General features: G+C 34.0%; 1 protein-coding gene across 4 annotated transcripts in view; it reads left to right on the plus strand.

Moving 5' to 3' along the window:
- Positions 1–18,970, plus strand: part of LOC100368708 (intersectin-1-like) — a 61,792-nt gene that overhangs the window by 2,660 nt on the left and 40,162 nt on the right. For all 4 annotated transcript variants that reach the window (XR_014931012.1, XM_085505741.1, XM_085505742.1 and 1 more), the window contains exons 2-8: positions 4,304–4,374; positions 8,599–8,679; positions 10,610–10,673; positions 11,187–11,365; positions 17,429–17,554; positions 17,749–17,854; positions 18,018–18,176. Coding sequence is in view for 3 of the 4 variants with exons in the window: in XM_085505741.1 (XP_085361867.1) it covers positions 4,347–4,374; positions 8,599–8,679; positions 10,610–10,673; positions 11,187–11,365; positions 17,429–17,554; positions 17,749–17,854; positions 18,018–18,176 (743 nt within the window). In the remaining variant the exon portion in view is untranslated. The remainder of the gene's footprint in view (positions 1–4,303; positions 4,375–8,598; positions 8,680–10,609; positions 10,674–11,186; positions 11,366–17,428; positions 17,555–17,748; positions 17,855–18,017; positions 18,177–18,970) is intronic.

Genomic DNA, 18,970 nt, shown 5'->3' on the forward strand with positions numbered 1-18,970 from the left:
TTGTATGATTTTTTTATTCGAGCCAAGTTTGATTAAGTGCTAACCTACTTTCAACGTGCCCCAATTTGACTGACTTATCATGAACTCTGGTTATCAGACAGCAATTTCATCATCTTTTCCAATAAAAATACAATGTCTGTTGTGACTATCGTGAATGGGTTAACTATGTTTCAACAATGAGCTGTTATGACTGCGAAACATATTATGACTAATTCTTCAACTCTCACGTTTACATTTTTTTTAAAATCACACAAAAAACAAACATTTTTGTTGTCAAAGAAGGAAGAAGTTGTCTTTCTTAATCATTGAAAAATATGGTCAAGGTTTTCAATGTCACATAGTGGACATTGAATTTATTAATGAGCAATTGATAAGCATATGTAAATTAACCTCACTTCAGTTCTGTATATCCTTGTAGATTCATGCATTGTATGCTATATTTGCTCTATGGCATGCACATCTATTGAATGGAATGCGGTACTTATGTTACAGATTACAGATGATTTCTTTTATTTGCTGTTTATGTCATACTATTGAGATACGAACATGCTACTTATGATTAAATACTGTAGCAGATGTATTTATATGCCTCTACACTGCAAGTAACTTCGCCTAATCACGTCAGTTGTACAGATGAAATGATGCACGTTATTAGTGAGACATCTGATCTCGCCGTAAAATTAACAGTGACCTCACATAACATCTGAAAATTGAATTCAAATCTAATCTAGACACACTTATCTTCACAAAGTTTTTTCTTAAATTTGATTTGGCATTGTACATACACATACATTCAAAATCCTAATAACTGGATGTCAGATGTCTCTGTCTCAATTAAATTACCAAGATATGTAAATTATGATGTGGACTTGTTGATGCTATATCCTTGATCTGCCTGTCTTACTGTTTTGAGTTCATTATATTTATGTTAAAAGCAAAGACAAAAATGTCTCTACATCTGTCCCAGACAGGTGGAGTCTGGCAACTGTGACAAGGTGGTGGCAGGAATAAAATATTTCCTAATTTGTGAAGGATAACAGGTTGACAAAATGTAAACAAAGGAAATAGTGATGAAATAATTTGTATAAACATATGACACTTTTATTTTCCAACCTGAACAGTGAGTAGATCACTTTGATTTCAGTTAAAATCCTACTCATTATTTTGGGAAAGTTTGTCATAAATCACATGGAAACGTTTATATCTTTCTCTAATATATGGCACATTTCCCCAACTATGAAAACCAATGGTGAAATAATTCTTTTTATACTAACAAATTGCTTGCCATTCACTAAAATAAAACTTTAATTTTCTTGACCCCAACATTTTTGAAATCAATATCTTTATATTGCAAAATAAACAAATTCTGTGTATTTTTATTTATGTGTAGGCTTCCAGCGTTAAATTCTTCTGAGCTTTTCAAATAGCTTCTAACATTATAGACTTATCTATCATTATATTATTTACTGGGTACTCTATCCTTTTCTGTTCTATTGTTCAGAAAAAAAATGATTAAAGGCAACTAAACGCCAATATGATGAATTTTAAGCGAGTTTTTTTCGCTGTACATTGGCATTCAATCCTGTTCCAACTGTTTGTGCTATGAATGCACAAATAGTTTAATCAGGGTTTCATCCAATTCCCTCATACACTCATTCAAATCTGTCTGTCAATCTGACTTGCTATTTAAAAAATATATTGCATTGCCGCACGTCATTATAGATTATGGATACCCTACTTTAAAATATTGGAGAAACAATACAGCTTAATTATCATAACATGTTAATATAGGTGATTAACACATTCTTGTATTATACAAATTAGCCTATATGATATGCTATAGGCGAATTTAAGCCTAAAAATTTGCTTCAGAACAGAATTACAATTACAGACAAGCCTCAAATGACAGGTTTAATATATTACTGTACTTGATTAATATTATTATCATTCTTAGTCGTGTTGTATTTTGTAGGTCTCTGTTTTAGTTTTAGGACACACTCCTGCTATATTTGTCCGTGCCTGTCAGTATAGTGTCAGAATCGTGTCAATATAATGTCAATAAAATATTATTATCTGTTAGAAGTGCTCTTAGATAACATAAATTTGATGTCTTAATGCCATTTACCTGTATATGAAGACCTCTTTCCTTGGGCAAATAAATCTGTGTATAAAGGTCAAAAGATAGAAGATTATTTACTGTGACTGTGAATTTGTTTCGTACACCTAACTGGCTATAATGTCAGCTAAGTGGCTGACAATACAGCTTAGTTACAAGCAATGTTGCTTTAGGAGGCCACTAGATCCTTATCACATTTAGTAGCAACAGAACTGTATGGTCGGTCAATTAGCTGATGGTATCAGTAGTTAGATGTATGAAATACCGGTGTACCTGTAATGTACCGTACATACAATTATTTAAGTGAATGGTATGTGCAGATGGTACGGCATTATGCTGTATTTTGAATAAAAGTGCTAATATATGTATGACATGATTACTGCCGTACTGCCTTTAACCCAGATATTTTTCCTGCCCTAAAATCAGTGCAAATAATTTGTAAAATTTTTATTCGATTTCATCATTATTTTGGCCTATGTAAACAAGTTATTAGATATTGTTTTTAATTTATGACAAAAGGTTCGTCTATTTTTATCAACATTTCATGTACAGAGAAGTAGACTATAAAATAATTTTGTAGATGGTGCTGAACGTTGACAATGACACTGAAAGGGTTAAATTGATTGTAAGAGCTGTCTTATTCATGTAGCTGTACCTGCTTTGAAATGGATATAATCTATTCGTAGGTGGATTTGATGGATTGCAATTTAAATGCCTTTTGACACTTAATGAGAGCTTAGGAAGTATTATCTGTACTAGAGTGATAAATAGATTTGAGTGAATCTATGAGATTATATATATTCCTTGGGTGGATCTCTATTGGATTTGAACATTTAGTGAAAATATTTTAAATTCTTTAATTTTTTTTGCAAAAATGCTATTATCAACTTCCTTTTAAAAACCTCCACTCCGATTGCTTTGATACTTGGTATATGTGTACCTTGGATTGACCTGCATTGAATATTTTCTGACAATATTTTCAAATTTGTAATTTAACATTTGTTTGTTATTTTGGGTCAGAAATGCTATTTGACTTACCGGTATATTAAACTTATGATATCAGTGATAAGAAATAAACACCTGAGTGGAAACACTTATTATAAATAGAATGTAAACAAAGTCAAGGTTTATTGTTTTCTCCAGTATGATGTTTATGTACTTACATATGTGCATGCATTTATTAATGCAAAACGAGAGGGGAATTTCAACAGGCGAGTCCTGACTAACATGAATGCAACGTCTGTAATCCCTCTGCAAACACAAAGGATTAAAAACTTTGGTACATGCCGAGATCCCCTAACGTGAATGTAGTATGTGCTCTGCTGAAACAGCAGAGCTATTTGGACAGTCAGGCTGCTTGTAATATTCCCCCTGTTTTTTAATAGTCTGACATTAATACATCCCAAAGTTAGCATGCCGTGAAAACAGAATCACCCCCCCCCCCCAATCTCCCGAAATCAAATTGCCATCTACAGTTGTTAATCAGACATCACCTGAGGGCATTTGTCATGTAGAAGGTGATTTTACAAATACACAATAACTTAATGTTGAGGTTTACAAGGTGTACTCTGCAGTTGTCTAAGTACTTGAGAATATAGCTACTCAGGTGTTAATAACATAAATTATTTTAAATGCACTGTATTTATCTTGTTTAAAACAATGACTGAATCAGATTTAAATTAGACATGTCACATGTATCATATGAATAATGGCTCATTTATATTTAAATATAACTGTGTTTTACACGATTTTTTCAATAGTGCATTCGTCTTTCTGTCAGTGTAATCAGGATGAATTCCCCCTAAAGCACCATTTTGATGAAAAATCTAATTTGTGACCTGAGCACTCTGTCAAGCATAGAATTGCTACTCCAAATTCAGTGTGATTTATAATGTATATAATCAATACATCTCCAGGGTTGGTGTACTCCTGGTGTAACTAACTGATGTAGATTTGCTTTATTAAATCCAAACTTGATTAAAGCAGAGCTTGAAAAGCCTCAAGTATCCCCCAGGACTTGTACCTGCACATACTCTGCATAGACGTTCAAGCCCACATATGAATGTTTGAATAAGTGCAGATATGTTGTGAACAAATGCAGATATACCTTTTTAAGGAACAGTAAACTCTATTGTTTGTGGTGATAGATGTATAAATATTCATATTATTTTGTATTCTTCATTGTAGATATTACACTAACAGTGATAAGAAGTGGTGGTAGTTTATCATCATGGCTCAGTTTCAAGATTCTCAACAGAGTGAGTATGCATATCTTGCATGATGGGGTTATAATAATTGTTCAGATAAAGCTGTTTGATACAAATGACATCACTGGTTAGTAGAAACCAAAGAGTACGTGAGTGGATAATACAGCCGATCACTCTTGAGTATTGCAACCTTTTCATCACATGACCAACTCAGAGTGTCAAAAATAAGTAAAATCATAAATAGATGTAACTAATCTCACGAATTTGTACTTTTGCAGTTGTGATTGTCAATTTTAGTAATCAGCAGAAATATTTTTCTTAAGCAATATTTTTCAAAATAAACAGAAAATGATGACTTGCATGAATATTTTGATGTTTATTGTACCATATACCAGTACATGTAAATACATATGATGGGCATTTACTGCAAACGCCAAGTCTGAGTTTGATAAATTTCGGCATGTAACTGTTGCAAGCGGCGGGAGGTCCGATGCTTGTATAAAACTAAGAAACTGGGCGTAATCCAGTTTCTTTTAAAAATGACATCGCTCTCTCGGCTTGAACAGGAGGATACATGTTGCAGTGGTCGCATTCAGGGTTTTCACACTTTGTAAATATAATCGTTCCTATTCGCTTCTATAAATGGGCATTCATAAATTTTATTTCCTTAAATATGTCAGCGTTTTCTGGTTGATAGTAAAAAATATTGGTGATGAAATTTACATTGAAGTCGCCACCGCCGTCGAGAACTCCAACAACAATTGGTCCGTCACGTTCTTTGATGATGTTAGCCAAGTCTGTTATGTGGGCAATGATGGGCTGAACAACTCTGCTCGGTTTATCACTGTTAGTGGCCCACTTCAGGGTTCTCCACGGTTTGAAAATTAAACAGGGCGCTCCAATGTGAAGTGGGCGTGGCACATTTGTAATGTGCATCATTGGCAAGAATGTTGAAAAATGGAAACCAAAAAATCTATTAATCTACATATTATTACATATGCATAATATATATTTATTATTACAAAATGAATAGGAATTTTGAAGAGCTATTATTAAGTAAACGTCAGCACGTACAATCAGCTGATTTTAGCTGCACGATTCCTCAAGCGGTGACATCAGTTGTTTACAAGTAATGATCGCGTCCAGAAAAAAACGTAACAAGTTTGTTAATTTATTTTCCCAAATAGATACATACATGCTTTATTTAATTATTAGCAAAAATTTATATTTAGGATTTATATTTATTTGGACGAAGCAAAATAAAATATATGTCGCACAAACGTTCGTAATTGGTTCATTAAAAAACTTGCATGAATGGCACCAAAAACCAAGGTGATCAAACGAAATAAAATGTACACAATAGAAGATTTTCGATCTGCAGTTAACAGTTACTATCAAAAATAATAGAATTAGGTATAAAAAAACAAAATACATATTTAAAAGAATAATTTTCATTCGAATCGAAAGTTTGTTGATGTCTGCTTCGTTCAAAACAGCTATGACCCGGAAACAGTTCATTTTACTGTGTGCACCCTGATACTATGTAACGATGCTTTTGATTGGCCAAAGCCACGCATTGACGCGAAAAACAACCAATCGGAATATTTGTTCCAAAAGAACACAAGTAAATTTATTTCTTCCACTTATGATGCGAGTTGAAAGCATGGCCGTTTTACCGGGGTTTTTAAATCGTGATTTAAAGAAAATGCAACTTTAAATAGTGACATTTAAATGTAAACATTTACATGTTCAAGCAAGCATTCGTGTGGACTTCTTGGTGATCAGCAATGTCTGTGATGGTACGTCGGCTGCGCTGGTCGTTTACCGATCATGCAAGTGCATAGCTGCCCGGTTGCTGACTTTGTTCCACTCGGCGGTGACGATGTTGCCGATACCTAGTCACGGCGTGAACTTGGTTTTAACCATAGACCTTATGTTTAACGAATGGTTTTACCGATAACGATTTTATATATTTGACGTCACCCTGGCAGTAAAAATATGGGTACGGTAATGCACTTTTCTGGGCCACATGTTCATTTTTAATCGTGTTGAAAAAACTTGTAACTTTTTGTTTGGTGGTGTTATCACCTCACGGTGACCTGCTACGATAACAAACCGGAATTTTCACAGTTGCACCTTAAAACAATGAACCAGTTACCCTGAGCACGATGAATCATCTTCGGAAGACAATGAGTGTTGGCCTGTTTTGTAAACAATTCTTTGTATGGGACCATGCAGGGCGCACAGGAAATATAACAGGGCGCTGACAATTTAAACAGGGCGCCAATTTCAGATAACAGGGCGCGGCGCCCTGTAAAAACCCCTCGTGGAGAACCCTGCACTTCTCGAGTACGAATAGTGGTCACGGCCTGAATCATCTTTTATTATTTCCGGTTGTGCTGAACTTTTTAATATTATGTAACCGGCTGGGGTTATCAGATAACCTGGGAAAGGAAAGTCGTGGTCGGCAAAATTTGGTTTGTCATCTGAGGGGAAAAAGCGTTTAACTTGGTGGTACCTACCAACGGCTGGGACGCCAGTCTTAACTTTATTCATGTTGTCGCATAATATAATCATGCAAGAATTGCTATATTTTGCAGAAAACTCCATGCAATGTTTAACCTGCGAAAAATAATAATGTGCGTTCTCGTCTTTTCTAAGATTGTTAGCTGACCCACGTACAAGTTTTGCATCTATCTCGCCAGTATAACACTTTGCTGCCTTGAACTTTTTGTTTGGGGCAACCATCCACCTTGAAATAGTTGAAAATCCAACTTTTCGTTGTTCCAACGAGGGGTCATTCTCGTACAGAGCCTGTCGTATTTGTTGTCTTTTCACACCACTGCTTCCAGTTGTTGTTCTTCGCCTACGATGTGCTTCAAAACCATTTTCTTCAATAAATGATTTTACTGTTGTCACAGCGTCGGGGTATAGCTGTGACAATCTTGGTCGCCCAGCGCCTGGTCGGTTGCCACCTCTTGTAAGACTTTTCTTGCACGTACGTGCAGTTGTTGACGTCTGGGCATTTTCGACTTCTTCACAGTCTGGGCCGTCTAAAAAAAATAGTATTTTTCGAACAATCTTCAAACATCCAGTCATATTGTAAACATAAATCACTCGATACAATATCGGATACACTAGCTTCACACTCAGGGCCCTGAGAAGGGCCGCCTACATTAAAAAGTGTAGTACTTTCTGAGCCATCCGAGAAATCTTGAAACATCCAGTCATACTCCATTTTAAGAAAGGTGAAATGTAGTTTACCAATCAAGCACAAGGCAAGAATAAAGCAGGAAACCTTAATGAACTGAACTTGAATATATACATTTAAAAACGTTCATTAGTATTTTTTTAGACAGTCACAAATTTGAATATACCACAGAGTGACTGTGAATAGACATTGTTTCATAAATAAAGTTTTATTATGGCTACATAATAATGTATTTGCTACATTACACCAACTCATTTCTCTTGACAACTATGTTACGTAAAATGCGTCATCTGGCGAATTTCTGATGTACATTTCTGTTGTTATAAAATGCATTTCTCATATTTTCGTATGGGGAACTGCCGGTCTTGCAGGGGAACTGACGCACTTACGAGACCTGTGAACAATTGACACCTCAAATTAAGTGTGAATCATTACTCCCGGGGAAGCTCTGTTTCGGGAAAACTACGGTATTTCCGTGCCATGTCGTGCCGGTTCGGGCATTAGCGGAGTCCCGCAGGAAACCGCCCAGTTTGATTTTGGTTTCTTTCCTAAATAGATTTTGATTGTATACAGCCCCACCAGTAGCTGTTCCCAGCTCTGTGTCTAGCATCAAAAACAACAGAATTTACTATTTCGTAAAAAAAGCTATATAATGTACTCATTCCAGTGTTCAAATTTCCCTTTATATAGGGGTAAACTACTATGTCACCAACATTCCAGTTATTGATGTCATATTCAAATGCTTTCTTTTGTTCACATTGGATACAGAGGCACTACAAGATGTGATGAAAATAGATTCCCACACAAATATTTGCACAGCACGAAATGTTTTTGTGGGCATTTTTATATGTTATCTCCCAATAAATTGACTACAAGCAAAAAAATGATGTATAATAGACAGTTAATCACAAAAATACCACAAAATATAAGCACAGATCACTCATGCTTAATTAAAGGCCCTGAGAAGAAAATAGGTTATGCAAATTTAAAGATATAAAATATAAACATTATGAATGTGATATTGTAAAATGATCACTAACTGTGTTCATTTTCTTTGTTTGTAGATTGGGTGATTACAAGTGAAGACAGAAGCAAACACGATGCTCAGTTCTTTCAACTCAGACCTGTTAATGGTTTTATTACCGGTAAGCGGAAATATTGTATTACCTTATTTGCTTTATTGTATTTGTTGTGTACTGAATCATTAAAATATGATTTAGTTTCATCATTGACACTCCTGTGATAGCACATGCGCTATCAATAGAGCAAATACAGTAATGTAAATCTTGTATTTTCACCTAGCATGTGTTTAGCTTATTAGTTTATTTTCACTTATAAAGTTGTACTAGTCTATTCTGACAATGATATTGCTTGTACTTTAGTTAAACTATAGACAGTGTACCGTTAAAATCCTAATATAAACCGCGGTTTATATTACAATGTATCAAATAAAAAATTTGGATCAACAGCTCAAGTTCGGGGTGCGGTTTCTATTACGTACATATTGCAATCACTAAATGGGCGTGGTCATTTTTTCCCACATCACTTGCACAAAACAAACAATACACCGTACAATCTTTCGAATATAAGCGTAACACCAATTTAGATGTCAGGGAAGAGCGATAAGCGTCACGTCACACAAAAACTGTTCACATGAAAAAAAAATACTCAGTATATTTAATGTAATATGCATTTATTTTTTTAATTTTCTTCGTAACGGAAAGTATATTCTGACAGGAGCTTCTAATAAAAACAAGCATTAATGCATTGCTTAGTAGAAAATGATCATGGTATGGCACTAAAAAAGTACGGTACCGTGGGTACGGTAACGCAATCCGGCCATGCTTCGACTCACAAGTGAATAACTTACCTGTTTTCAAAGTGTTGAAATTGTTGATTATTACTCAGTAGTGATTATAATAACGCATGAAAAATAAATTCGTTGAATTGTTATCAAATGCAAGTAAAATTCAACTTAGTTTCACCGTAAGCGAATTATTTCGGTCACATGTAAACGATCGATGTGCTACAACATCGCCATGTAGTTTGAATACCACACGACACGTTACTTGACCGGATAGGTCAGGTCGCTAATTAACCAATCAAAATGCTGGATGGTACCCACGTGTTCAAATTACCTTAGTCATTTAAATATGTTAATGACAGGTCACCGACTTCATGGTGAACGAAACATGGAAGTGATTTACTGATAATGTAGTGCGATCTTTTGACTTTGATTTCCATGGGAAAATGACATGATTTTTTTTTTAATCAAGAAATTAGTTTTCGAAAGATAAACTGAGCATTGAAAAAGAATTTAACAGTTTTTCGGTGATAACAGCTCATTGTCGAAAACTTGCGACACACGGACATAAGGAGTGTTGACAAAAGTTGTCGCAAGAACAAAAGCAGTTTCACTGCGTGTTTGACATCCTAACACTACTGAAGAATAAAGAGGTGTGAATAGTTTTAGGCACACTGTCGAAACAAATGAATAGGATTAGGAACAATGTACCAGCTGGTTCAAACAAAGTCAGTCACGGTCTTGTTGAATTGGGGGTGCGGTTAGTAATAGGTTTTCATGTTTTCAATTTTTGTTGATAACTCTTTAACACTGAAGCCGTAATCGCGGGTGCGGTTACTATTAGGTATGCGGTTTATAAAAGGATTTTAACGGTAGTAGGAAGGATGCGCAACTGCGGCAAGTGAAACACCAGATCCCATCGCAAGCTGGACTGGAATTTACTAATGAGGAAATAAACAATACATCATATTTACAGTGTGTCTTGAAATTGCATTGTCTTGGCTTTCGAACTACAAGTATCTCTCATTAAATCAGCTGTTTTCTTTTATATGCATCTTAGTAAACATTACTTTTAATATACATGTTTGTGTTTAATTGCTTATAATTGTTACCCTGATAAATTATTTTCATACGGCAGTGATGTTTCCATTCATGTTCGCCAAATGTGGTGGTAGCCAAATTTTACTTTCAGTTTGTACCCTGTTTTCGATTAAAACTTTATGTATCTATTCGAATGTATTGTACAGTAAAGTTTTCTTCATTTCTTGAAGGTGAACAAGCGAAAACTTTCTTCCTACAGTCTGGGTTATCACCTGATGTACTTGGCCAGATATGGTAAGCAAAATACTGTAACACATAATCTGATGTACATCTATGTAGTATTTCCTTTATCCTATGATATACATCTATGTAGTATTTCCTTTATCCTATGATATACATCTATGTAGTATTTCCTTTATCCTATGATATACATCTATGTAGTATTTCCTTTATCCTATGATATACATCTATGTAGTATTTCCTTTATCCTATGATATACATCTATGTAGTATTTCCTTTATCCTATGATATACATCTATGTAGTATTTCCTTTATCCTATGATATACATCTATGTAGTATTTCCTTTATCCTATGATATACATCTATGTAGTATTTCCTTTATCCTATGATATACATCTATGTAGTATTTCCTTTATCCTATGATATACATCTATGTAGTATTTCCTTTATCCTATGATATACATCTATGTAGTATTTCCTTTATCCTATGATATACATCTATGTAGTATTTCCTTTATCCTATGATATACATCTATGTAGTACCGGTATGTATGTTTGTTTTTCAGGACACTAGCTGATATGAATGGAGATGGCCGAATGGATAGAAAAGAGTTTTCTATTGCAATGTTCTTAATTAGAAAGAAATTAGAAGGTCATCAGATACCGACAACACTGCCAGCTCGTTTGAAAGCCGATCCTATGCCAGTTATAGGTACATTTGGTAACCAGCCTATGGCACCCATGGGTAAGTTTAAATCCTATGTTCGATTTCATGAATTATATGCATCGTAATGAATGAGTGTGTAAGGGAGTTTTTAAACGAAATTTTTGGCTTAAGGTAGAAGCCTACTAATAAATTAAAATACCCAGAATTTGTTAATTTTGCATTAAACTGTACTTCAAAGCAATACAAAGATATTAACCTAATAAAAGTTGGGGTCACCAGCCTTTTTTTCGAGAAAATAATGGATGTATTTTAGTGGAAAGTTGCCATTTTGTCATATTATAACACTTTTACCATAGGTTCCTATGGCAGAGATATTATGTAATATCTCAAAATCTAACCTGGTTACATAGACTGAAAAAATCATATATTGTTAATGATGGAGTACTTTTTGTTCTGAATTATTTAAAAAATCTGGGTTTTAAAAAGTGTCAAAAAATGCAATTGTGTTCTATGGAATTGTTCTAAAAATAACAACTTTCAAGAAATATTAGGACACATTTCTCGATAAACTTAACTATAACACAAAAAATAATGCTATTTCATTGTACCATGAGACATTAGCTTCATGATTGTACATAATAAACTAATGAACATTGTCATGCGATTTATGACCAATTTTGTCAAAAATTATGACTAGGCTTCTACCTTAAGCATAAACCTTGTTCTGAGGTAAAGAGTATGTATAGCTGCAATTGAATAATCAATATTTGTGGTGTTATTAGACATATAAAACCTACTTGCTTATTTTTTACTCCTGTGTACGAAGCACAAAAAAGGAGTTTTTGCAGTTAGTGTGTCTGTCTGTGTGTCTGTCTGTGTGTCTGTATGTGTCTGTGTGTGTGTCTGTTCCACTGATATCTCAAGAACCATACATTGATTTTTGATTAAACTTGGTGCATAGATGCTCTGGGCCAATGCGCAGATTTGATTAGGTTTTGGTAAAAATCTGTGCTTATTAATCACCTAATTTGCATGATAATTAGCTGATTTTTAGCTGTTCCATGATTGTTCCACTGGTATCTAAAGAACCACTCATTGGATTTTGATGAAACTTAGCATAGATGCTCTGAAGTAATGCGCAGGTTTTGATTAGTTTGGGGTAAAAATCTGTGCAATATTAATTACCTAATTTGCATAATGATTAATCAATTTTTGGCTTTTCCATCTCGAGTACTAATCATCACATTTCAATAAAACTTGGTACATAGATATCATAGGACACTGCACAGACCTGATAGTTTTTAGGGTAATATCAGTACATATTAATTAACTAATTTGCATAATTAATTTTCAGCTTTTGATATTTTGAGTAGTAATGATCACGTTTCAATGAAACTTGGTACATAGTCACTTACAGAGACCTGATTAGTTTTAGGGTAAATAATTGTGCATATTAATTACCTAAGTCGCATAATTAGTTAATTTTCAGCTTTTCACCTGATAACTCAAGTACTGATCATCATATTTCAATGAGACTTGCTACATAGATCCTCCAGGACTATGCAGAGACCTGATTAGTTTTAGGGTAAATAATTGTGGATATTAATTACCTAAGTCGCATAATTAGTTAATTTTCAGCTTTTCACCTGATAACTCAAGTACTGATCATCATATTTCAATGAGACTTGCTACATAGATCCTCCAGGACTATGCAGAGACCTGATTAGTTTTAGGGTAAATAATTGTGGATATTAATTACCTAAGTCGCATAATTAGTTAATTTTCAGCTTTTCACCTGATAACTCAAGTACTGATCATCATATTTCAATGAGACTTGCTACATAGATCCTCCAGGACTATGCAGAGACCTGATTAGTTTTAGGGTAAATAATTGTGGATATTAATTACCTAAGTCGCATAATTAGTTAATTTTTTCCATGAATGTTCCACTGATATATAAAAAAACACTTATTAATCACTTAATTGAAATAATTAATTAACACTGATATCTCAATTACTGATCATCACATTTGAATAAAATTTTAGGTATGTAAATGTGTCGAAATGGACATAGTGCGAGTGGTTAGTGCTAGTAGCACTAATCCGAAAAACTACTAGATCTAGTGCTAAAATGGCACTAGATCTAGTGCTAAAATGGCATCCTGTAATTCTCTGAAAATATTAATATTTATGTAAAATTGTTGTATCTTTCATTCATTGGAAATGTGCTACAGTGGGAAAATTGAGAATGTCATTGTCCACGTTTGTCGTAATAAACCTTTGGAACAACGCGATCGGCTGGGAAACTAGCTGAAACAGTGAAACTGCAGGTCGAACTTCGCAATTTTTACAAATTTTTACAAATTGTGAATAGATATACTGTATGGTATTGTGGGGGAAGTTTGTGTTTTCAACTTTGCCGAATGGAAACTTTATGTAAATGGTGGAATTCCGCGTTGATTTTTTTTAATCGCTGATGTGCCGTTTTATTTCTGGTCGGCGCCACACTTAATGAAAATAGATCTTCGAAAATAAAATTATGATGCCATATGTGAACTAAATAAAAAATTGGTATACTCCTAGTCTAAGTCCCGGGTCCCTGTAAAGCTCTGTGGATTTTGTGTGTACTGCGACCTGTGAATGGGCATATACATATTCACGCAATCCTGTTATTACATTGTATCATGGAGGAACAAACTGAATATGATGTAACTTCGCCGATTTTTTAACGTGACCATACTATATATGTCTAGACACTTTCTCTGCAATAATATTTTTTAAAAGCCCTTAGGATTTTTTGCAATAGTTTCTTTTGTCTTGGGTGGCCATACTGTCGGCGTAGAAAGTCTGTGTAGTTGGATACAATGAAAATATCCCCCAAAATATTTGATAATTATTTTTTTAAATTTTGAGCCCCATCAGCCGCGAAATCCCCAGGGCGATTTTTCGGATGGGCGAATTTACGGCAGAATCCGGTGTTATATAAAGAAAGTATTATTATGGACATCTCGCGCATATTGCCGATGTTTTATACTGTTTGTAGTTTGCATATGAAAGTGGTTGTTGATGCCCCTCCTATTATTCGACGTCGTTGACAATGCGATAACAATACCACTCGCACTGTGCACATTTTAGCACTAGATCTAGTACCAATTTAGCACTAGATCTACTACTTTTTCAGATTAGTGCTACTAGCACAAACCACTCGCACTACGCCCATTTCGACACATTTACATACATGAAAATTTCGTACATAAATGCCCTAGAACAATATACAGGCCCAATTAATTTTGGGTTAAAATTTGTTCATATTAATTCTCTAATAATAATTTATAGTTTTTTTGTTCTAATCACATTTCAATGAAACTTGGTACATAGATATTACATTACGCAGGCCTTATTAGTTTTACACTCAAATCTGTTCATATCAGCTATCTGATTTACATAATTAGTTTTCAGCTATTCCATCAATATCTCAAGTACAAGTAATTTTGAATTCATTTTTAATGTGTCTTCAATACTCACAGCACACGGGAGTCCTTTCTAAGCTTTCTTTGATTTTTTATTGGTGTTCACTGCTCTTTCTGTTTGTATTCTCAGCACCTATGATGAGCTTTTCCAGTCCTTCTTTAATGAGATCTTATCTACGACCAATGTCTAACAACTACACACATTCTTATTTAGGTGAAATATAACGTCACCTTGGCTGTGCTAATTGTGAATATATGTGTGCCTGTATCTCATACCATATTGATATTACATTGGCTGTGTGTATCATTGGGAGAGGAGAGTTATATTTGTAGTGTGTATTCTTTTGTATGCTAACAATCATGGTTTGGTACAAATCAGAGTGAACAATTATTAGGGAGAGATGATTCATTTCTGATATGAAATCAGTTGTTTGGGCTTTAAACTATGATCCAAACTCCAATAAATATAGATTTTGATAATGTGGCTATGATATGGACGAAATGATATAAAAATTGGTGAAAAATGCACCCTACTTTCCAGTAGTGTAGGGCTATTTCAAGTATATTTTGTTGCATATGGTACTGAATACCCACACTGTATAACTCTCTGTTCCTAAAATTACACATAATAAAAATCACTCCATGTTAATGGTTCATAATGACAGCATGTAATGATGCAGTGTCTGCCAGATGTATCTTTATTATCTTTCTGTCATTGAAGTATTGAGGCCATATAATTTGTGTTGTGTGGGCCCCATTTGGTGGAGTTGCATAAAGATTTACTGATTTGTTTCCTGTACTAATGAGAGTTGTACAATGTTAATAAATTTATAATTTTCAGCATATATATCTGTTATATATGTTGGTATATGCAACCATATAATAAAAACATATAATGTGCATTTCCTGTTAATGTCATAGACCACATTGTCCACAGTCTTCTACTCTCTCTAAACTTGTTTTTGGATGATTGGAAACTACATTTATACACACTTCTATTCAGAATGTTACGACAGTATGCATTGTTTAATTTGTACTAGGTACATGGGGAGGTCCTCAAAGATATCAAAGAGGTTCTCTCTACACAGGTCAGAATGAAAACCTAGATTATGACCCCTATTATTTCATCTGTCAAATTATACATGTTTTGATGCTTGGTGTTCATAGTATTAATGTCATTTCATCTTAACACAAAATACATGTATTGAGATGCTCCTCTATTTTCTGTATTAAAACATGTCATACATGTGTGAATTGAAGGCATGTATTTAATGCAGGAAATATGGTTCTGTTCAGTGGTAAAAAATGCTATTCGTTAGCCATATTGATTATTGGTACATGTAGGCCTTATTTCAAATTAGTTATCTCTTTTTATAGCAATATTACTTATTTGAAATTGCTGTTGCCTTGGGTCAGTGTTCTTGATAGAATTGCACTTTTTCATGTACTGTTAAGTTAATTGCATTCAAAATATTAGAAGACTACCAGACTCCTCTCAATGCAATAATTCTGATTAATATGAATTTGTATCCATAATACTAATTTAAGCTGATTGTTTTGCCAATTTTGTGTGGCAAGGTCTGAATCTGAATAATTCATTTCTTCTTAGTGTTTGTGAACAGTACTGAGGTGGATTGTCTCAATCATTTGGAAAATGATTCTTGAAAAGTTTTTTGTTCCTACCTAAAGTGCAAATTTTCATTGGTCACATAAATTTACTGAGTACCATTGAACAATCGTTATTAATTCATATAACTGGTGGTGGTTAACTGTTTCATTTCAGTTCACTTCTCCATTGTTTTTCAGACACATTGGTGCTTCAACCAATCAGTCATGCATACATTTATCATACCCTGTTATGACCAGCTGGCAGCAGAGATTGTTTCCACTGATAGTATGACCATTTACCACAGTCAATTGATATATTAAGATTAATCTAAAAGTTTTACAAAATTACAATACAAGGTCATATGTGGAAACAAAAATTGGGATCACAGAAACATTTTTTAGATTGGTACATTACTTGACCGAGTTTGTATGTTTGTATGTATATAGGGTAAAACATGACCTGTTGGATTTGAGAATTTATTAATTTTTTGGAGTAGACCTACCGGTAACGATACAACAGTTTCAGGAGTTCGTCTTATGCTAATACATGGGTAATAGAACGTGAAAACTTTGGTGTGTTTGCTTTGAATTTTACCCACATTCTTGAAACTGTATGTATTGAACATTGAGCAATCTGGTGTTGTTTCAAAAAATCTGTTTGTGTTCGGGAACGTGTCATTTTTATGTGCGAGTAAACGATCAACAGTATCATGTGTGTTTTATGATACATAAAGCTATATTTGGGAAAAACTCAAACAAATTTCAACATTTTTGGGCAATTTTTGTTTTTGTCGCTCTACCCCAAATTGCTTTGATTATTATAGAACACTTATGATATATATAGTATATTTGTACATGAATGTAACAAAATTAACATGTTGCCGAACACAAACAAAATCAAAATCTATTGAACAGCTTGTTTCAAAAATGTGTGAAAATGATTAAAAATTAGGCTAGCAGTAGTCTTGTGGTTGGTCACTATCAAAGGGAACTGTTTTTGTTACAGCTGATCTCTGTCATGTATTCTGCAACGTATTGTTCATGTGTGATTTTCCTTTCATAGCACCAATGGGGTCCATGATGCCAATGGGTACGCCATCCATGCAGCCCACTCCTATCATGACACAAGGTGGCTTTGCAACACTACCGGTATCAACAACACCTGTTTCTTCTACCATGGCACCTTTAGGTATGTGGGTTTTGCTCTGTATCTGTTCTCGTAGATCAGTGATATTATTCTTAGTTCAGTGAGTATGAGAAGTTATTTGATAACTCTTATAGATCACAGGCATCTATAATTTGACTATGTCCATATAGAACGCTTAGGTCCAGTTGTTTTTCAATGGTACTTATTTAATAATGTTTGAATCCTACTATTCATAGGTGTTAACAGTCCAATGACTATTGGATCATCTTTTCCTGTGGATAACAGATTACATCGAGCCGGATCTGTAAGTTCAACAGGTTCCGCTTCACCACCAACTACAAGGTAATCTATTGAAACTTAGTGTTCACTTGCCTAGCTTCAGTGGACATTGAAATTAATAAATTGGAATAATAATCATCATACTCATTGTGAAACATAATTTATCCCTCTCCATCTTCCAAAGATATAATCACTAATATCATAATATTTGGTTTTCCATTTACAGGGCAAGTGGAGAATGGTCAGTGCCTCAGTCTTCTAAATTAAAATACAATCAATTATTTAATACGCATGACCGGTTGAGAAGTGGTTATTTAGCTGGCATGCCAGCCAGGAGTATACTAGTGCAATCAGGTTTATCACAGCCTATACTGGCTCAGATATGGTAAGTATAGATCTCTGCTCATCCATACCGTGGTAGTGCATTCAACAAGGATGACAGTTATTGTTGTTGTTGTTGTTTTATTTCCCATATTATACAAGGTGAAAAAAGTTACAATAGGAAGTAAGCAAATAAATAAATAAATGTACAAGTATAAATAAATAAACAAATAAACAAAGGAACAAATAAATAAACGAACAAAAGTCTTAGTAAATTTGTATAATATGGCTGGGAAGCAGAAATAGCTATAGCGAAGCTAGTAGAGCCTGCTTCCCAGAGTTTGAGTAAGTAATCTTAAATGAATTAAACACATGGGCAATAAAAGGGGCAAATTGTTCTAATAAGTATTGTCCAAAGTAAAAAATATACATATATAAATAAATAAATGATAACATAAATAATATATACTGTAGAATACTTTATTTTCGCTATTTTCGCTGAAGGGATGATTCTGTGAAAATAAAATCCAGTGAATATACTTTTTTTCCTATATTTCACATTAAACTCATGAAAAAATCAGTGAAAATAAATTCCAAGCAAAACGCCCAAAAAGCCTTTTCAGCGAAAATTAATTCCAGCGATAATAAAGTATTCCACAGTACAAAAAATAAATAGTAACTAAATAAGTAACTTTATAATAAACTAACTGAATAAATAAATAAATAAATATCAGGTAAAAAAAGCATGTAGTGAAATTATATGGTATAGGGCACCAGCAGTTAATTCAGCAGTAGGAATTTGTACAATTTATACCACAATACCTCAATCTGCATCCCCTAAAATATTGAAATATAAAC

The sequence above is a fragment of the Saccoglossus kowalevskii genome, chromosome 11 (assembly GCF_978046115.1).
Source record: "Saccoglossus kowalevskii chromosome 11, keSacKowa6.1, whole genome shotgun sequence".
Taxonomy (NCBI): Eukaryota; Metazoa; Hemichordata; class Enteropneusta; family Harrimaniidae; genus Saccoglossus; species Saccoglossus kowalevskii.